The sequence below is a fragment of the Nesoenas mayeri genome (assembly GCF_963082525.1).
Source record: "Nesoenas mayeri genome assembly, chromosome: 1".
NCBI classification, from domain to species: domain Eukaryota; kingdom Metazoa; phylum Chordata; class Aves; order Columbiformes; family Columbidae; genus Nesoenas; species Nesoenas mayeri.
The window spans coordinates 209,957,915-209,972,752 of NC_137541.1; the positions used below are offsets into that span (position 1 = coordinate 209,957,915).

The 14,838-nt window shown below is 41.7% G+C and overlaps 1 protein-coding gene across 1 annotated transcript in view; it reads right to left on the minus strand.

The window, feature by feature from the left end:
• Positions 1 to 4,312: 4,312 nt before the first annotated feature.
• ACER3 (alkaline ceramidase 3) overlaps positions 4,313 to 14,838 on the minus strand; it is a gene marked incomplete at both ends in the record, with an annotated part of 62,557 nt that continues 52,031 nt past the window's right edge. Inside the window, 4 exons of the mRNA XM_080363683.1 lie at positions 4,313 to 4,366; positions 4,580 to 4,625; positions 6,605 to 6,709; positions 10,194 to 10,295. Coding sequence (XP_080219809.1) covers positions 4,313 to 4,366; positions 4,580 to 4,625; positions 6,605 to 6,709; positions 10,194 to 10,295 — 307 coding nt within the window. The remainder of the gene's footprint in view (positions 4,367 to 4,579; positions 4,626 to 6,604; positions 6,710 to 10,193; positions 10,296 to 14,838) is intronic.

A 14,838-nucleotide genomic window follows, 5' to 3' on the forward strand; every position in this document is an offset into this window, starting at 1 on the left:
GCAGTTAAAGCCTTCCACTATCTGCTTATAAAGTGCAGATGGCGCTTTCTTTAAACCAAATGTTTTACCTGAATACATTGATTAAAATTATGGAGCACACATTCCACCCAAACGAAGGTGTGTTCCTGGGTTTTGAGGTCTAATGAAGAAAACAGCAGCGCTGCTTCATTACGACTCATCTTCAACTGAGAAGCGTTATATCGAACTGTTTCACCGCCTGCTCTCAAATGCCAAAAATATATCCACAGAGGGAAATAGCTTTAGAAAAACCAGTATTACCAAAATTCTTGACTGCAGACTAAACAAGGTTGTAGCAACTGTGAGAAACGCTTGTGATACGGGGAGGATTTGCTGTTGCTAAGAGTTTCACATGGAAGAGTTGGCTGAAAAACTAATTCAGCTGTTCGAAACCAGGTTTTAGAAGCAAATGCGCTACGGCCAAAAGAATCAACTGCATTTCAAAGAATACAATTTCCCTTCAGCAAAAAAAGACAGGCCTGGGGATGAACACAGCGTAACATTAAAGAGAAGTAAAACTAACTACAAAGCAGCGTTTTCCGCCACATCTCTCGCAAAAACATGTAAAACAAATTGTACTGTTTGCATCTTAGCTTCAAATGGAACTGCCAAAAAGGTTGCACTTGACCTGTCTGAATTAAAGTCCTACTTGTATCTCCTTCTAAAGCAGCCAGACCTCTGCACGCAGGTGAACAGCAGATTGGGCACAAACTGGAAGTGACGCTGAACAAACTGGGATGGTAATGGAGAGCGAATGGTCATCCAGGGATCGATACAATACTGGTGCCAACCTCAGGGGCTGGACATCACATGCCAGGCTGCTCTAACGTCTGCACCTTCAGGCAAACGTTAATTAAGGACAAAGGTTTTGTACGATATGTGACAGAGGTAGATCGGCAAGCGATAAACTGCATATTCCATTTCTGACTATGGGATAGTCTAAATACTGGTGGGGAGCACGTTCTTCCCTGTGCTGAAAGAAGGAAAAGCATTAAAATGAAGTCCAGAGATCAGTAATACTGTTAACCAACAACACTGCCTTCAGAACACGGACGAGATTCCTCTTTGATGGCAGAATTCTGTTTATCACGTCTTATCTTCAGTTGTGGATGATGCACATCTTGAGCTGTATCCAGAAAATCTCGATTCCCAGCATAAGGTTGATCTGTACTGGGGGAATAACTTGGAATGTTTTTCCTCTTATTTCCAATTTCAGCTCACGGTCTGCAGAACTACTTGCTGCTGATCTGTGCCAAGCTGGTGGTTATAAGGTGGTAGATTTTCTGGTTCTTCATAGATGTTAAAGAAAAAGCGAGTTCACTGCTGTTAAATCTGTCCGATGCATCCTATAGGAGTCATTAAAAGACATCCACCATTTCCACAGTTCCCTTTAAAGTAGCTGCTGTCTGAATCCTACTCAAAAAACAGGATCAAAACGACCCACCTTACAAGATGTAGTGCAAGAAAAGTTCAGGATATACTGCTCTAAGGTTTGTAGAAAAAAAAAATACAAGTGATCTAAATGAAAAGCACTTTAACATACATTTAACACGTTACAGGAGTAAGGACGTATGTCTTTCCAGGCACTAGAAAAGGCAGTCTGAATTTCAGTGCCGTGCAGTTAAACCTGGCTTGCTGTTTTCAGTATCACTCACAAGATCGGTAAGGCAGTGGAAACAAAGCACCCATCATTTTAGACTATTTACGCTTAGAAATTACGTTTCTAAATGACATTCTTCAGGGTCTAACGTGACCTGGAAGGGTGCTACAAGTGTGCGTGTTCTTGGTGATTTGAAATGAAGGAAGAAGCCAATTTGTCTAATTTTAAAGATAAAAACATCAGTCACATATGATATGTGAATGAAAAGCTACAGTAGCATAAAAATGAGCTTTTCCAATTTTTTTTTTTTTAATGCTAATAATTTAATTCAGCAAGATCTGAAAATAAACATACACTTCCCACTCGCAAATGTGTAGGAGAATCAACACATTTCTTTAAAATTTACCACTGTAGAGATGCCTTATTGATGAGAAAGTGGGTTTGCAGCACACTCTGGTTCCTGCAATTACAGACAAACCAAACAGAGCCCCCAGATCCTCCAGTAACAAAACTAAGGCCACTAAAATAAAGGTTTATTTTCTTAAAAATAACACCATACCTAGCAGATGTCAGAAATGACTGTTGACAGGTCTTGTTGCTGCACTGCTCCTATTGTGGGATCCCTGCCCTAACTTAAAAAATACATGTGAACATGCTACTAATAAGAAAATCAGATACAGAGCGCTTGGGAGAGTCTGGAGGTGAATAGGCAGGCACTTCTTTTTAAGATACATTTTTAAAACGGTTCTCAAATCTCTTTACAGAAAAAAATATACCTTCTGGAAAAATTAAAGATACTCAATCCAAGACAGCATTTTCCTACATCTATGCTTGTTATTCTGATGTCTTTCAGTCTGAAGATCACTCAGATTTCCCAACACAGATGCGCTGACCTTGTCTATGGAACTGGAGCTGACTGACAATAAATCTCGTTTAAATTTTCATTCGAGAATCTTTATAGTGGCTGATGACAGATTGAAATGCGCCGCTATTGGAACGTGCTTAAATCTCACTGAATTCACCCAAAGTTAAGCATCTTTTTCTAGCTCTGAGTTTGGGTCTATTTGATCCCAAGAGCCCGGGATCAGCCACGTAACAAAAGCCACAATTTTATTTGGAGATTGACATCAGCAGGAGCGCTACTGATGGATACGGAAGGTGCAGAAACGGGAAAAGGAAGACATTAAAAAGAGGAGACCATTTTAGTTCAGTGTTGATTTCAGTCCAACAGCTGGAGCAAGGAAACTTAACACTAAGTCAGGATTTTGTGATCTGCGAGGCAGCTTTACGGCCACGCTCCTGTGCCTTGGTGCCGTGGGCACGTTTTAAATCAATACAGAATGGGATTTCTAATCAGTCTGAGTGTTTATTTCCCCTTTTCCTTCATGGCAAGAAGGATAAATCTCTTAGAGCATCAGAAGCAGATAAAAATTGCATAGCATGGCAGCTGGGAAGTCCAAGACAGACTCCATCAGCTGCCCCAACATCTGAAGGGTCAAAACCGCAGCCTCCAATATGAGGTATATTTTGAAAAACTGTCTTAATTCAATGTTTTCTTTATTCTTACCTATTAACTTCCAGCAGCTGGGTCAATAAAAATTGCAGAAACCAGAGGGTTTGTGCACCCCATTATTCCCCAAAATGTGATTTTAAACAGGTGGTCAACTTTCCATAGTAACCACATGGTAGATTAAGAGCAAGCGAAGTGCTGCCAATTATATTTTGGGGTATCCTCAACATCAATCTTGTTCCTCACTCTTTCTTCAATATTTCTGAACAAGAAGAGGCTTCTGAAAGTCAGACCAATATTTAAGACTTGTAAAATAAGGGAAAGAGATGAACTCAAAGCTGAACTAGCACACATCTAAGGTGTTTGTCAATCTGTAGCATGAATGGGACATGGGGAGCAGAAAGTAGGGAGGTATGTAAATAATAATTATAAAAATAAAAACCTGTGTTTCGTGTTTTTATACAGTCACTCTGAAGTCTCTCGATGGTCAAATTAGGAATTCGGTTTCCACAAACGAACTAGAATCCCTATAATGCTTCACCACCTTAAGTGTCTTCTGGACTACAGAGGAAATGGAAGGTCGATACAAAATGAACTAAATGGCACAGGGATCCCAACCGTTTTGCTTAAAATATAAATTGCAAAGGAGGCTGTGGAAAAGCAAGATAGAATAAAGCCCCAAATCAATCGTTACATACTTCATTAATTGTATAAAAGTGCAAGATTAAAGTAGTTCAGGTTAAGCATTCAGTTCACTATAGGCCACACAAATGCTTAGCTTGGCCGTCAATGGCCTGTTTTTGTCATTCAGTTACTAATATTAGTTTAAACCACAGAGAGAACAACAACCGAATGAAAAACGGATGCAATCCACTTCAAAAATGGTTAGTTTTCTGTGACCAGCACGAAATATTAGCTCAGTATCGTCAGCTATACAATATATACATAAAAATATTGTGTCTTAAATCTTTTAACAACTTAGAATAAAGCTGTACTAAACATTATTTCCCTAGTGTGCCAACTCTTCGCTCTGTTCTGGCCAGATGGCCCAGGAAGACAGAGAAGTCCTTTGATAGCAACGGTACTTGAATTGATCCATAATTTTGACACTTCAGCCATAATAAGTTGTTGAATCGCTTTATACAGCCGGGCTGGGTGATCGCATGTGAGTGCCCAGGTCTTGGTCAAAGCTTCTTGGGCGGCTCCACAATGAGAACGGGCCATATTCCAAAAACAAACTGTTGAAGAGAAAAATGGCAAGAGGGGAAAGATTTCTTGGAATATCGTGTCTCTTGGAATAGAAACCAAACGCTGCTAACAGTAATTGCAACTGCATTTCTTGGGATATTAATAGATATTGGGTGTAATCAGTGAGCCCCGACGCCAAGTTCAATGATCAAGGTATCAGAATGCTGCAATGCATTAAAGGACATAAAATATTGCTTGCTTACCTTCACCTTTGGCCTGTGTTTCAGGAAAAGTGTCCTTGTGTATAAACTGAAGAAAAAGAGAAAAGAGTGCTTAAAATTTCATGTGTAAGACAACATATAAAATAATAATGTTTTACTAACCCTGGTTTTATTTTCTAACCCAGAAATAATTGCAGAGCTACCAATTCTGCCTATATTTACACAAAATAGGCGACTACAGTAAATCCTTCTGTGCTAGACTACGATTAGCAACTCATCTACCCTATCACCTATGTGGGGTGAAAGAGAGAAACTCAGAGAAGTACATTTTCTCTCCAGTATGGAAAAGACTAAATGGAGACTAGAGCTTGACATTTTGGAAGGATGAAATTAAATCAGTGTACCACAAAATATAACAGATGTTAAGGAAGGGGGTGGGGTGGAACAGTGTAGCTTGATCCTATATCTCATTTTTGGCCTTATACACCCTTTCCTCTCAGTAGATCTTTTCCTGTGCATGACCTCGCTGTTTTAAGCAGGTATCTGCCCAAGGTGTCATAGGTGATGCCTCTTGTGTGGCTGAGAAAATGCCAAGGAAAGTACGTAGCTCACGGGGGTCAGACAAACAGATCAGGCATCTGCACATTCCCTAAGGGCTAGAGGATGCAAATTCCAATTATTTCCTCTGTGCAGCACGCTGGAAAAGCCTCGCCTATGCTGTTCAAACTGCTTGCTTTCTGTAAGGAATTTGCTTTAAAATATTATCTCAAACTGTTTTAGGGCCACAGACAACCTGCCAGCCAAAACGGAGCAGCTGTTTTGCACATACTGTGACATGTTTTATATATACACAGGTACATATAGATATAGATTAGTTCAAGAAGGACAGGGAACTGCTGGAAAGAGTCCAGCGCAGGGCAACAAAGATGCTGAAGGGAGTGGAGCATCTCCCGTGTGAGGAAAGGCTGAGGGAGCTGGGGCTCTGGAGCTAGACTCTGGGCTCTGGACTGAGGGGTGACCTCATTAATGGTTACAAATATATAAAGGGTGAGTGTCACGAGGATGGAGCCAGGCTCTTCTCGGTGACAACCAATGGTAGGACAAGGGGTAATGGGTACAAACTGGAACACAGGAGGTTCCACTTAAACTTGAGAAGAAACTTCTTCCTGGTGAGGGTGGCAGAGCCTGGCCCAGGCTGCCCAGGGAGGTTGTGGAGTCTCCTTCTCTGCAGACATTCCAACCCGCCTGGACACCTTCCTGTGTAACCTCATCTGGGTGTTCCTGCTCCATGGGGGGATTGCACTGGATGAGCTTTCCAGGTCCCTTCCAATCCCTGACATTCTGGGATTCTGTGATATATACATGTAAAAAAGCTATCAGATCAGCTACTGGAAATACACATATTTTCCTTGCATCTAGCTAGTTTAACATCTGATAAAAAGAAAAAAGGAGAACACTACATTAGACATAGAAAAACATAAGTAATCAAATTTCCTCAACTGCACAGAATGTATCTGTTAAACAGACATTTACTTAGTTACGGTTAAGCGGTAAAATATTATTTCATTATAGAATGAACAAATCTACAGAAATTCTTCAGATTCCAGCGTAAATTCTGTTTTTGTTCCTGGTTCCACTAGATGGTGGTATAGAGCAAAACCAAATCCACTTTCTAATTTAGGCTCTGGTTTAAGTCTCCTCCTAAAACTAATGCCCTGCAAAAAAAGGTTAGTTACGCTTCTAAACTTAAACATCTTTAAGTACTTCAAGATTGCTGCTCAAGAACAGAAAGGTAGCTTATATTATAAGCAATAGCTTATATTTTGAAACAAATAAATATTTTCCTGAAAAGACAAGACTATTTAAAGATTAATTATTACATTTTGAAGAATATAAATTACGTTTAAAGAGTTTTTAGACCAGTTGCGAAGAGGAAGGAAAAACTCTCACCAGTTTATTAAGAAGTCATTTTCCTACTCTTTTGGCCAATACAACATTTTGAAGTAAATGTGAATGAACCTGGAAAACTCTTAGGACTGAACATTCAGTTTATAAAACATTTCCTACCTTAGCAGGATGTGAAGGTAAGAGCCCAGGCCTGTGAGAATATGCCACCAGGCATGAAATTGTGTAACAGCTCCCACAACTGGAGGCATCTTCTCTCGTAGTGCTCTGCAAGAAAGAGATTTCATGTAATTTTGGGGTTTTTTTTCAAGCTAAGCAATCTCAAATCCCATTGCTTGATTGTCAGATCACGCGTTATTGTTTCCGTATCTCAGGGATGTGCTTCACGAGTGGGACTGCACGTTGTCAAGCCTTCAGCAGGGAACAGCACTTAGACCTTACACACTACAGAAAGTTATTATAATAGCAAACTGGCTTTCTTATATATATATGTAAAGCAAGTGCACACTTCTTCATACAATGAATGATCAGTTACTTCTGGACTCAAAGTTCAGGAAATATATTTATGGCATCCCACAGTCCAAAGAACGGCAACAGAGCTGGGGAAGGGGGTGGAGCACAAGTGTGATGGGAGCGGCTGAGGGACCTGGGGGGTTCAGCTGCAGAACAGGAGCTGAGGGGAGACCTTCTGATCTCTGAACTGCCTGAAAGGAGCTTGGAGCCAGGGGGAGTCGGGCTCTGCTCCCCAGGAACAAGCGCCAGGACCAGAGGAAATGGCCTCAAGTTGCACCAGGGGAGGTTGAGGTTGGATCTGGGGAATAATTTCTTCCCCAAAGGGCTGTGGGGCATTGGAACAGGCTGCCCAGGGCAGTGCTGGAGTCACCATCCCTGGAGGGGTTTAAAAGATGTGTAGATGAGGTTCTTAAGGACATGGTTTAGAGGTGGACCTGGTGGCAGTGTTGGGTTAACGGTTGGACTTGATGATCTTAAGGGTCTTTTCCAATCAAAACAATTCTATCATTCTATTCTGCTCCCCAAAGCTCTGAACTACTGTACATAGGATGAAATGCTGAGTTTAAGGTCTACAAGAGGAAATGGGATCCATCCACTTCGTATTTGGCAATCGCACAACATATTCTCCCGCTCCATAGAAGCTTAGCTTGCCTTTCACTGTTGTACTCTAAAGCAGGGACAAAATGTGTGTTTAGTGAGTAACTGATGAAAGTGGAGGGTCTGAAATACTCCACCAACGTGCTTTGTATTTCACACAGTTATGGGGTGTGAGGGTAAGGGCTGGAGATAGGGACTTAAATGGAAGGAACTACATTTCCCCAATTTCTCCTGCTCAATGGGCTTCTGCAGGTAACACCTACTGCAGTTGATGGCAGAACAAATACTTGCATCTGCCCGTCTTCTCTTTCGACTTTCATTTGACATTCAGTCAAAACAAAATAGGGAAAAACGATCGCAGGTGTTAAGGAAGAAAAAGCTTCAGCTTCTGTAATACTTATTTACTGCTTGATGTTGTAGCGTTCAGTGTCCCAAACTAAACGCTAATCCCTGAGCTACCGCTTTGTTTCCAGAGCTGCTCAGTCACCAACACGAACAAAGAGCTTCAATTCAGTCAGCCCAGGAGTGACAGGTTGGAACACACAGACTGTCACCCCGGCATAGCCCCTGAGATTTTGGATGACAGGAAATCTTAAAGCTCAAATTCCAAAGTGCATGGAACACAGTTCCATGGAATACAGTTCCAAAGTGCCAAAACACAGTTTTGAACAGTAATGCCAAAAAAGCAGGTAACTGGATGATTCACAAGTTTCATCTTTAGAGAATAAACAATTATAAGGAACTGGAATGTATTTTCTCCAAACATTCGATTTACAATACTGCCTGGAAAAATTCAAGTCTCTGCAGACATCTGATTGAAGCTAGTAAACAAGTGTATTTATTTTCTTCCAGCGCCATAACCAAACAAATATTACAGGAAATACGTTAACTTATTTTTCCCTCTGCAAAATGAAGATGGAAAAAAAGTACTTCAGCAGCTGGTGTAATTTTTGAGCTCAGGAACAAGTTCAAAAGCCCCACGGACCCGCAGGCTCAGTGAGTTGGGGGTTATGATCTCACCAGTGATGTGATGCAGCTGCAAAATCAATCCTGGTGCCAATATTTGCAAAGTCACAGTACACCCACCCACTCGTGTTGGCAAATAACTTTGCTATGCCATCTGTTTCCATGGCACTAGGTATTGTATTGATTTCACCTGTACTTTTAAAAAAGCTTCAAGAAAACTCTGAGTTAAGTTTTAATTGGCCTAACCTAGTGCAGGGATGACAGAGCCAAAAGGGAGAGATGGAAAACACTGGATTTGTGACAGCACGCTATGATCTGGCCCTCACAAAGCAGCCTGCTAGGACAATTCTGTGCACCACAGCAGCCTAACAGTGTATTAGATAGTCAAGAACAGATTTTATGGACGCTGGCATCAACTCTTCCATCTCCTCCAGCTTGTGGTGGAACACAAGTAGCACAATTAAGTGAAAGAAAGGTGCAGCTGTCCAGTTCCAGAGGAACACGCATTAAGAGAACGTGGACCTGCTGCAGAGGGGCCAGAGGAGCTACAGAAATGATGCGAGGCTGGAACAGCTCTGCTGGGAGGACAGGCTGAGACAGTTGGGGTGTTCAGCTGGAGAACAGAAGCTCCACAGAGAACTTAGCGTGGCCTTTCAGTGCTTGAAAGAGGCTGAGGAGAAAGATGGGGACAGACTTTTGAGCAGGGAAAGGGGTGATGGTTTTAAACTAAAGGAGAGGAGATTCAGGTCAGACACGAATAATAATTTTTTTATAATTATGGTGGTGAAACACTGTCCCAGGTTGGCGAGAGAGGTGGTGGATGAACTATCCCTGGAGACATCCCAGGCCAGGCTGGACAGGGCTCTGAGCAACCTGAGCTGGTAAAGATGTCCCTGCTCATGGCAGGGGTGGCATTGGATGAGCTTTGAAGGTCCCTTCCAATCCAAACTATTCTATGATTCTATGACAACAACCTCTCAGATTGCTGTTCTTTCTTGCATGGACAGGATATCTACCCATACAGTGAGATGATGGGTTCCTACAAGCTTCATCTGGAGGCCTTTTTTTTTACCCCATTTGACACTAACAGAGATGAAGTCTCTTCTGGCCTCCCCTACAAGTGCTAAACCCGAAGACTCCAGGTTAATAACAACAACCACCACGGTGTATTGGCTCACAGGGTTACTGTTCTTCCTGAGACACTCAAACAGCTGGTTTTTACTGGGCACAGATATATTGCAAGAGATATTTCTTTAACCTGCAGAGCTACTGCTTTTGATATTTTTGATATTTTCCTGGGAAATGGTAAGAGCAGAAATGAAAAAAGCAGGACAAAAACTCATTCAGATGAAGTCAACTGTGAATAGTATGCTTTGCTAAGCCACGGATGTTCAAAATTACTTCAGTGACATTACTTTCTCTCAATTTAAATGGAAGATAAAGAGAAATATCAATTATTTTAAAAAATAAAACTATTCATGGATTAAAAAAAAAATTAAAAGGCTGCTGAGTGCTGAACTTAGTAATGAGCAAACGAGATAAAACACTTGTGAATGTTTTGTAGGCAGCGTGCCACACATACCATGAGATAGGCTTGAATATACACCACAGAAAAAACAAAGCTTTATGCCAAAAAGCTATTAAAGAGCTACTCGGACTAAGTGAAATAACTCACCTTAATTTATCACAGAAAATGTTGTCCACATTCCAGAGAAAAAATCCCATTAAAAATACAGTTAAAGATGTATAGCCTAGACCTCTAAGCCATGGGTATACCCTAGAAAGACAGGGGGAGAAACAATGCAAAGTTTAGTCCAAGATTCTTCAAAGGCAGCTTTTCTGTATCATACATAATTACTATTACATACAAATAGACTGCTTTATTATTTTGTTCCCAAAAAGAAAAACATCGACTTCAAATCTCATCTATTTAAGTATTGTATTTTACCTCCTTTCCTCTCTCCTGAATTCACACCGAGACTGGTCTTGTTAATGTTTCACCCTATATTTCTAATTGTTCCCCTAAATACTGCTCTCTCCTAATGCAAAAAGTGGGAAAACTGAAGTTCTGTCCCATGTATAATTTTTCAGTTAAAAAACATTCACATTACAAATTAGGATTCTGCCAAAATAGGCAGCTCTCTTCCAATATTACACACGATAACCCCATACTAGGGGAATTGTTTAAATAAGGTCTTTCAAAATGACTCGTAGTGTTTTGTGAACGCAGACCGCCGTGACGAACAACTAACCAAATGAATGGTTTTAGGAAACAATCATTTCTTGTTGTGTTATATCGTTGAGCGGGATGGAAAAATGGCACTTTAATTTTCCTCTTTAGAATATGGGCAACACATTGAAGAAATGAGATGCAATAAAAGGCATCGTTAATAAATTTACCCTTAATATCTGCAATCAGGTGGGAGCATTGTAAACTACCTACGTGGAAGTTGGTAACATCTGTTCCTTTCCCACTAATAAGACAAATCCAAAAGCAAACCCAATTCCAACCCTAAAAATCCTCCATGAAATATTTCAAGTTATTTTTAAGCATTATGAATGCGCGGTTTAGATTCTGGGTTAAAACACATTCCTGAGCTGCTTTTTCTCCATTAGGTTATACACACGGTGCGTGTTTCAGAGCTGTGAGCATTGGCAACCAAAATGTGCAAAACACAACAGGTAGAGCTTATTCCACAGGGTAAACTAATAAGATACAAGCTGCACATGTCCACAATATGTACTGCCAACATAAACTAGCAGAATTGTTATTTGCTTAGTCTAATAAATGCATGGAGCATCATGCAGTACATGGCAGAGGCTACACTGTAATATTCCCAACTCAGTGCTCTAGAGATATAAGCAAGCCCAGGACATGAAAGAGCACTAAATGGTATGTTATACATGCTGGTAATTAGGTAATTATAACCAGAATTGTTCGGGGAATAAATAGTGTTGTTTTGTGAAGGAATGAGAGAGAGGTTGGCATCTCTTCTGAACTGTGAACGTGCTTTGTGAACAGAAAACAACGTTTGCCAAGTTGTAATGTCGGGGAGGAAGCAGACCCAAGAAATAGATGAAAAGTGTGGGGGGAAACAGACGGCAACAACAATAAATGATGAGGACAGGAGGAGGGAGCAGCCTGGAAAGAATAACATGCTGTTCTTTGAGATTTTTACTCCAAGCTCAGAGCAACTTCAAGCCCACACTAAGATATATGAGTGATAGGAAGTGTGGCCAGCAGGCCCAGGGCAGTGACCGTCCCTGTGCTGGGCACTGGGGAGGCCAAACCTCGAATCCTGGGGGCAGTTTTGGGCCCCTCACAACAAGAAAGGCCTTGAGGTGCTGGAGTGAGTTGAGAGAAGGGAACGGAGCTGGGGAAGGGGCTGGAGCACAAGTGTGATGGGAGCGGCTGAGGGACCTGGGGGGTTCAGCTGGAGAACAGGAGCTGAGGGGAGACCTTCTGATCTCTGAACTGCCTGAAAGGAGCTTGGAGCCAGGGGGGGTCGGGCTCTGCTCCCCAGGAACAAGCGCCAGGAGCAGAGGAAATGGCCTCAAGTGGCACCAGGGGAGGTTGAGGTTGGATCTGGGGAACAATTTCTTCCCCAATGGGCTGTGGGGCATTGGAACAGGCTGCCCAGGGCAGTGGTGGAGTCACCGTCCCTGGAGGGGTTGGACAGATGTGGAGATGAGGTTCTCAGGAACATGAGAGGTTGGTTTAATGGTTGGACTCAATAACCTTAAAGGTCTCTTCCAACCAAAATGATACTATGATTCTATGATTAAAGAAGAAACAAATTAAGCAGAAATCAATGTCTATATATAAGTTGGAAAAGGCTTGGACAAGTGCTAATACTACCAATGGAAAGACAGGAATATGTTTTAGTGACACAAAAGAAATAAATCAAAGAAAAGAAAGGGTATCTTCTGGCTGGCACAGCTTCTCTAGCAGAACTCATTTAAAATTAGTAGTAGTTTAGTTAAAATTTAGAAGTAGTTTAAACGTAGTTCTCTCCCCATCCCAACTTCCTAACCAGTTTGCATAGCACGATCAAAGGGGGAAGCAAGTCTTGTTGCAATGAAGTGATCCAGCTAAATAAGAAAACACACTCCAAACCCTTAAAAACAAAGTGTAGGTGAAACTTCAGAAGCTTTGCTCTAAGAAAGTAATGAATGATACCCTGGGAGGGAGGATGGTGGTGTTATCAATAGTTGTTGTCAGAAGACAATAAAATGTTTCAGAAATAATAAGAATGCACAAATGTGTTCAATGTGCACAACTGGAATGACTGTAGGACCACGGGTTTGTCCACACAGAAAGAAATTTAATCTAAGTGACTAGATCTGTGCTAAATCCTTGCATAAGAACAAAATTAAAATGACCCGAACTTGATTCAATGTAATTTCCCTCGGAAGTAAATTAACGGAGTATCACTTAAGATCTCTAGGTTAAGATTAAAATTTCCATCTTCATGGGTTTGAAAAATACCTTTAAACTGATGATTGTTTCTAAAGCAGCAAGCAACATGCTATTAGTTTTAAGTGCTGAGAGTGCACTATCAGCAAGTTTGCTGGTGACACCAAGCTGGGAGGAGTGGCTGACACGCCAGAGGCTGTGCTGCCATCAGAGACCTGGACAGGCTGGAAAGTTGGGTGGGGAGAAATTTAATGAAATAGAACAAGGGCAAGTGTAGAGTCTTGAATCTGGGCAGGAACGACCCCAGGTTCCAGTGTAAGTTGGGGAACGACCTGTTGGAGAGCAGTGTAGGGGAAATGGACCTGGGGGTCCTGGGGACAGCAGGATGACCATGAGCCAGCACTGGGCCCTTGTGGCCAGGAAGGCCAATGGTACCTGGGGTGGGTTAGAAGGGGGTGGTCAGTAGGTCAGAGAGGTTCTCCTGCCCCTCTACTCTGCCCTGGGGAGACCACACCTGGAATCTTGTGTCCAGTTGTGGCCCCTCAGTTCCAGCAGGACAGGGAACTGCTGGAGAGAGTCCAGCGCAGGGCAACAAAGATGCTGAAGGGAGTGGAGCATCTCCTGTGTGAGGACAGGCTGAGGGAGCTGGACAAGAGGAGACTGAGGGGTGACCTCATTAATGTTTACAGATATATAAAGGGGTGAGTGTCAGGAGGATGGAGCCAGGCTCTTCTCGGTGACAACCAATGATAGGACAAGGGATAATGGGTTCAAACTGGAACACAAGAGGTTCCACTTAAATTTGAGAAGAAACTTCTTCTCAGTGAGGGTGGCAGAGCCTGGCCCAGGCTGCCCAGGGGGGTTGTGGAGTCTCCTTCTCTGCAGACATTCCAACTCGCCTGGACACCTTCCTGTGTAACCTCATCTGGGTGTTCCTGCTCCATGGGGGGATTGCACTGGATGAGCTTTTCAGGTCCCTTCCAATCCCTGACAGTCTGTGATTCTGTGATTCTTCTTGCTTAAAAAAAAGTCTGTCAACATTTACACTTGGTCTGTGGGGATTTCTTGGGAAAAATCAATCCAAATTAACTCAAATTGTAATTAGAAGGTGATTCCGTGAATCTACTTTAAATTCACACCTTTCGTTAAATTCTTCCTTGTAACTCGAAACAAAGTTTAGCAAAAAGAGCATTTACAAAGAAGACAGTAGAGAAAAATCAGAAATTTTCAGGGTCAATCCTCAAATACCTGAGAACACCATCTATTCACAGAGCAGAGATGGGAGAGGGCAACTAAAGGAGAGCTAAAGGTATCTGTTTATTACAATGCTGACTCAATCTTTCTTCACTTTGACCCACAAACTCTGTGCTCTGGTTATTCTCATGTGTCCCAATGTTTCCTAACATTTAAAATACCCTTTTGTTTGTCACAAACAGTTCAAATTTCCATAACATATACCTAACTTTACCCAGTCAAAACTGCAATGAAAACTATCATTTAACCTTCTGTGTTATCTTTTACATTTGATTTTTAGATACTTAAGTAGGGAAAAGGAAAATATTAACTGATGGTTCAACTCTGCAGTCTCACCTTTCTCCAAGTTTCATCACTAGATTTTTTTTACACTGGTAATAAATTTCCCATGTTACCCAGCAATATGAAGACAGAAACTCTATTCCACTTGAAATTCCAGGCTAAAAGCTGAAGTTATCTGCAGTGAACACTGATCATAAGCAGAAAGATCCCACTTTTGTTTAATGTTATAGAATCACAGAATCACAGAATCGACTGGGTTGGAAAAGACTTCAGAGATCATCAAGTCCAACCCTTGGTCCAACTCCAGCCCATTGACTAGATCATGGCACTAAGTGCCATGTCCAATCTCAGCTTAAAAACCTCCAGG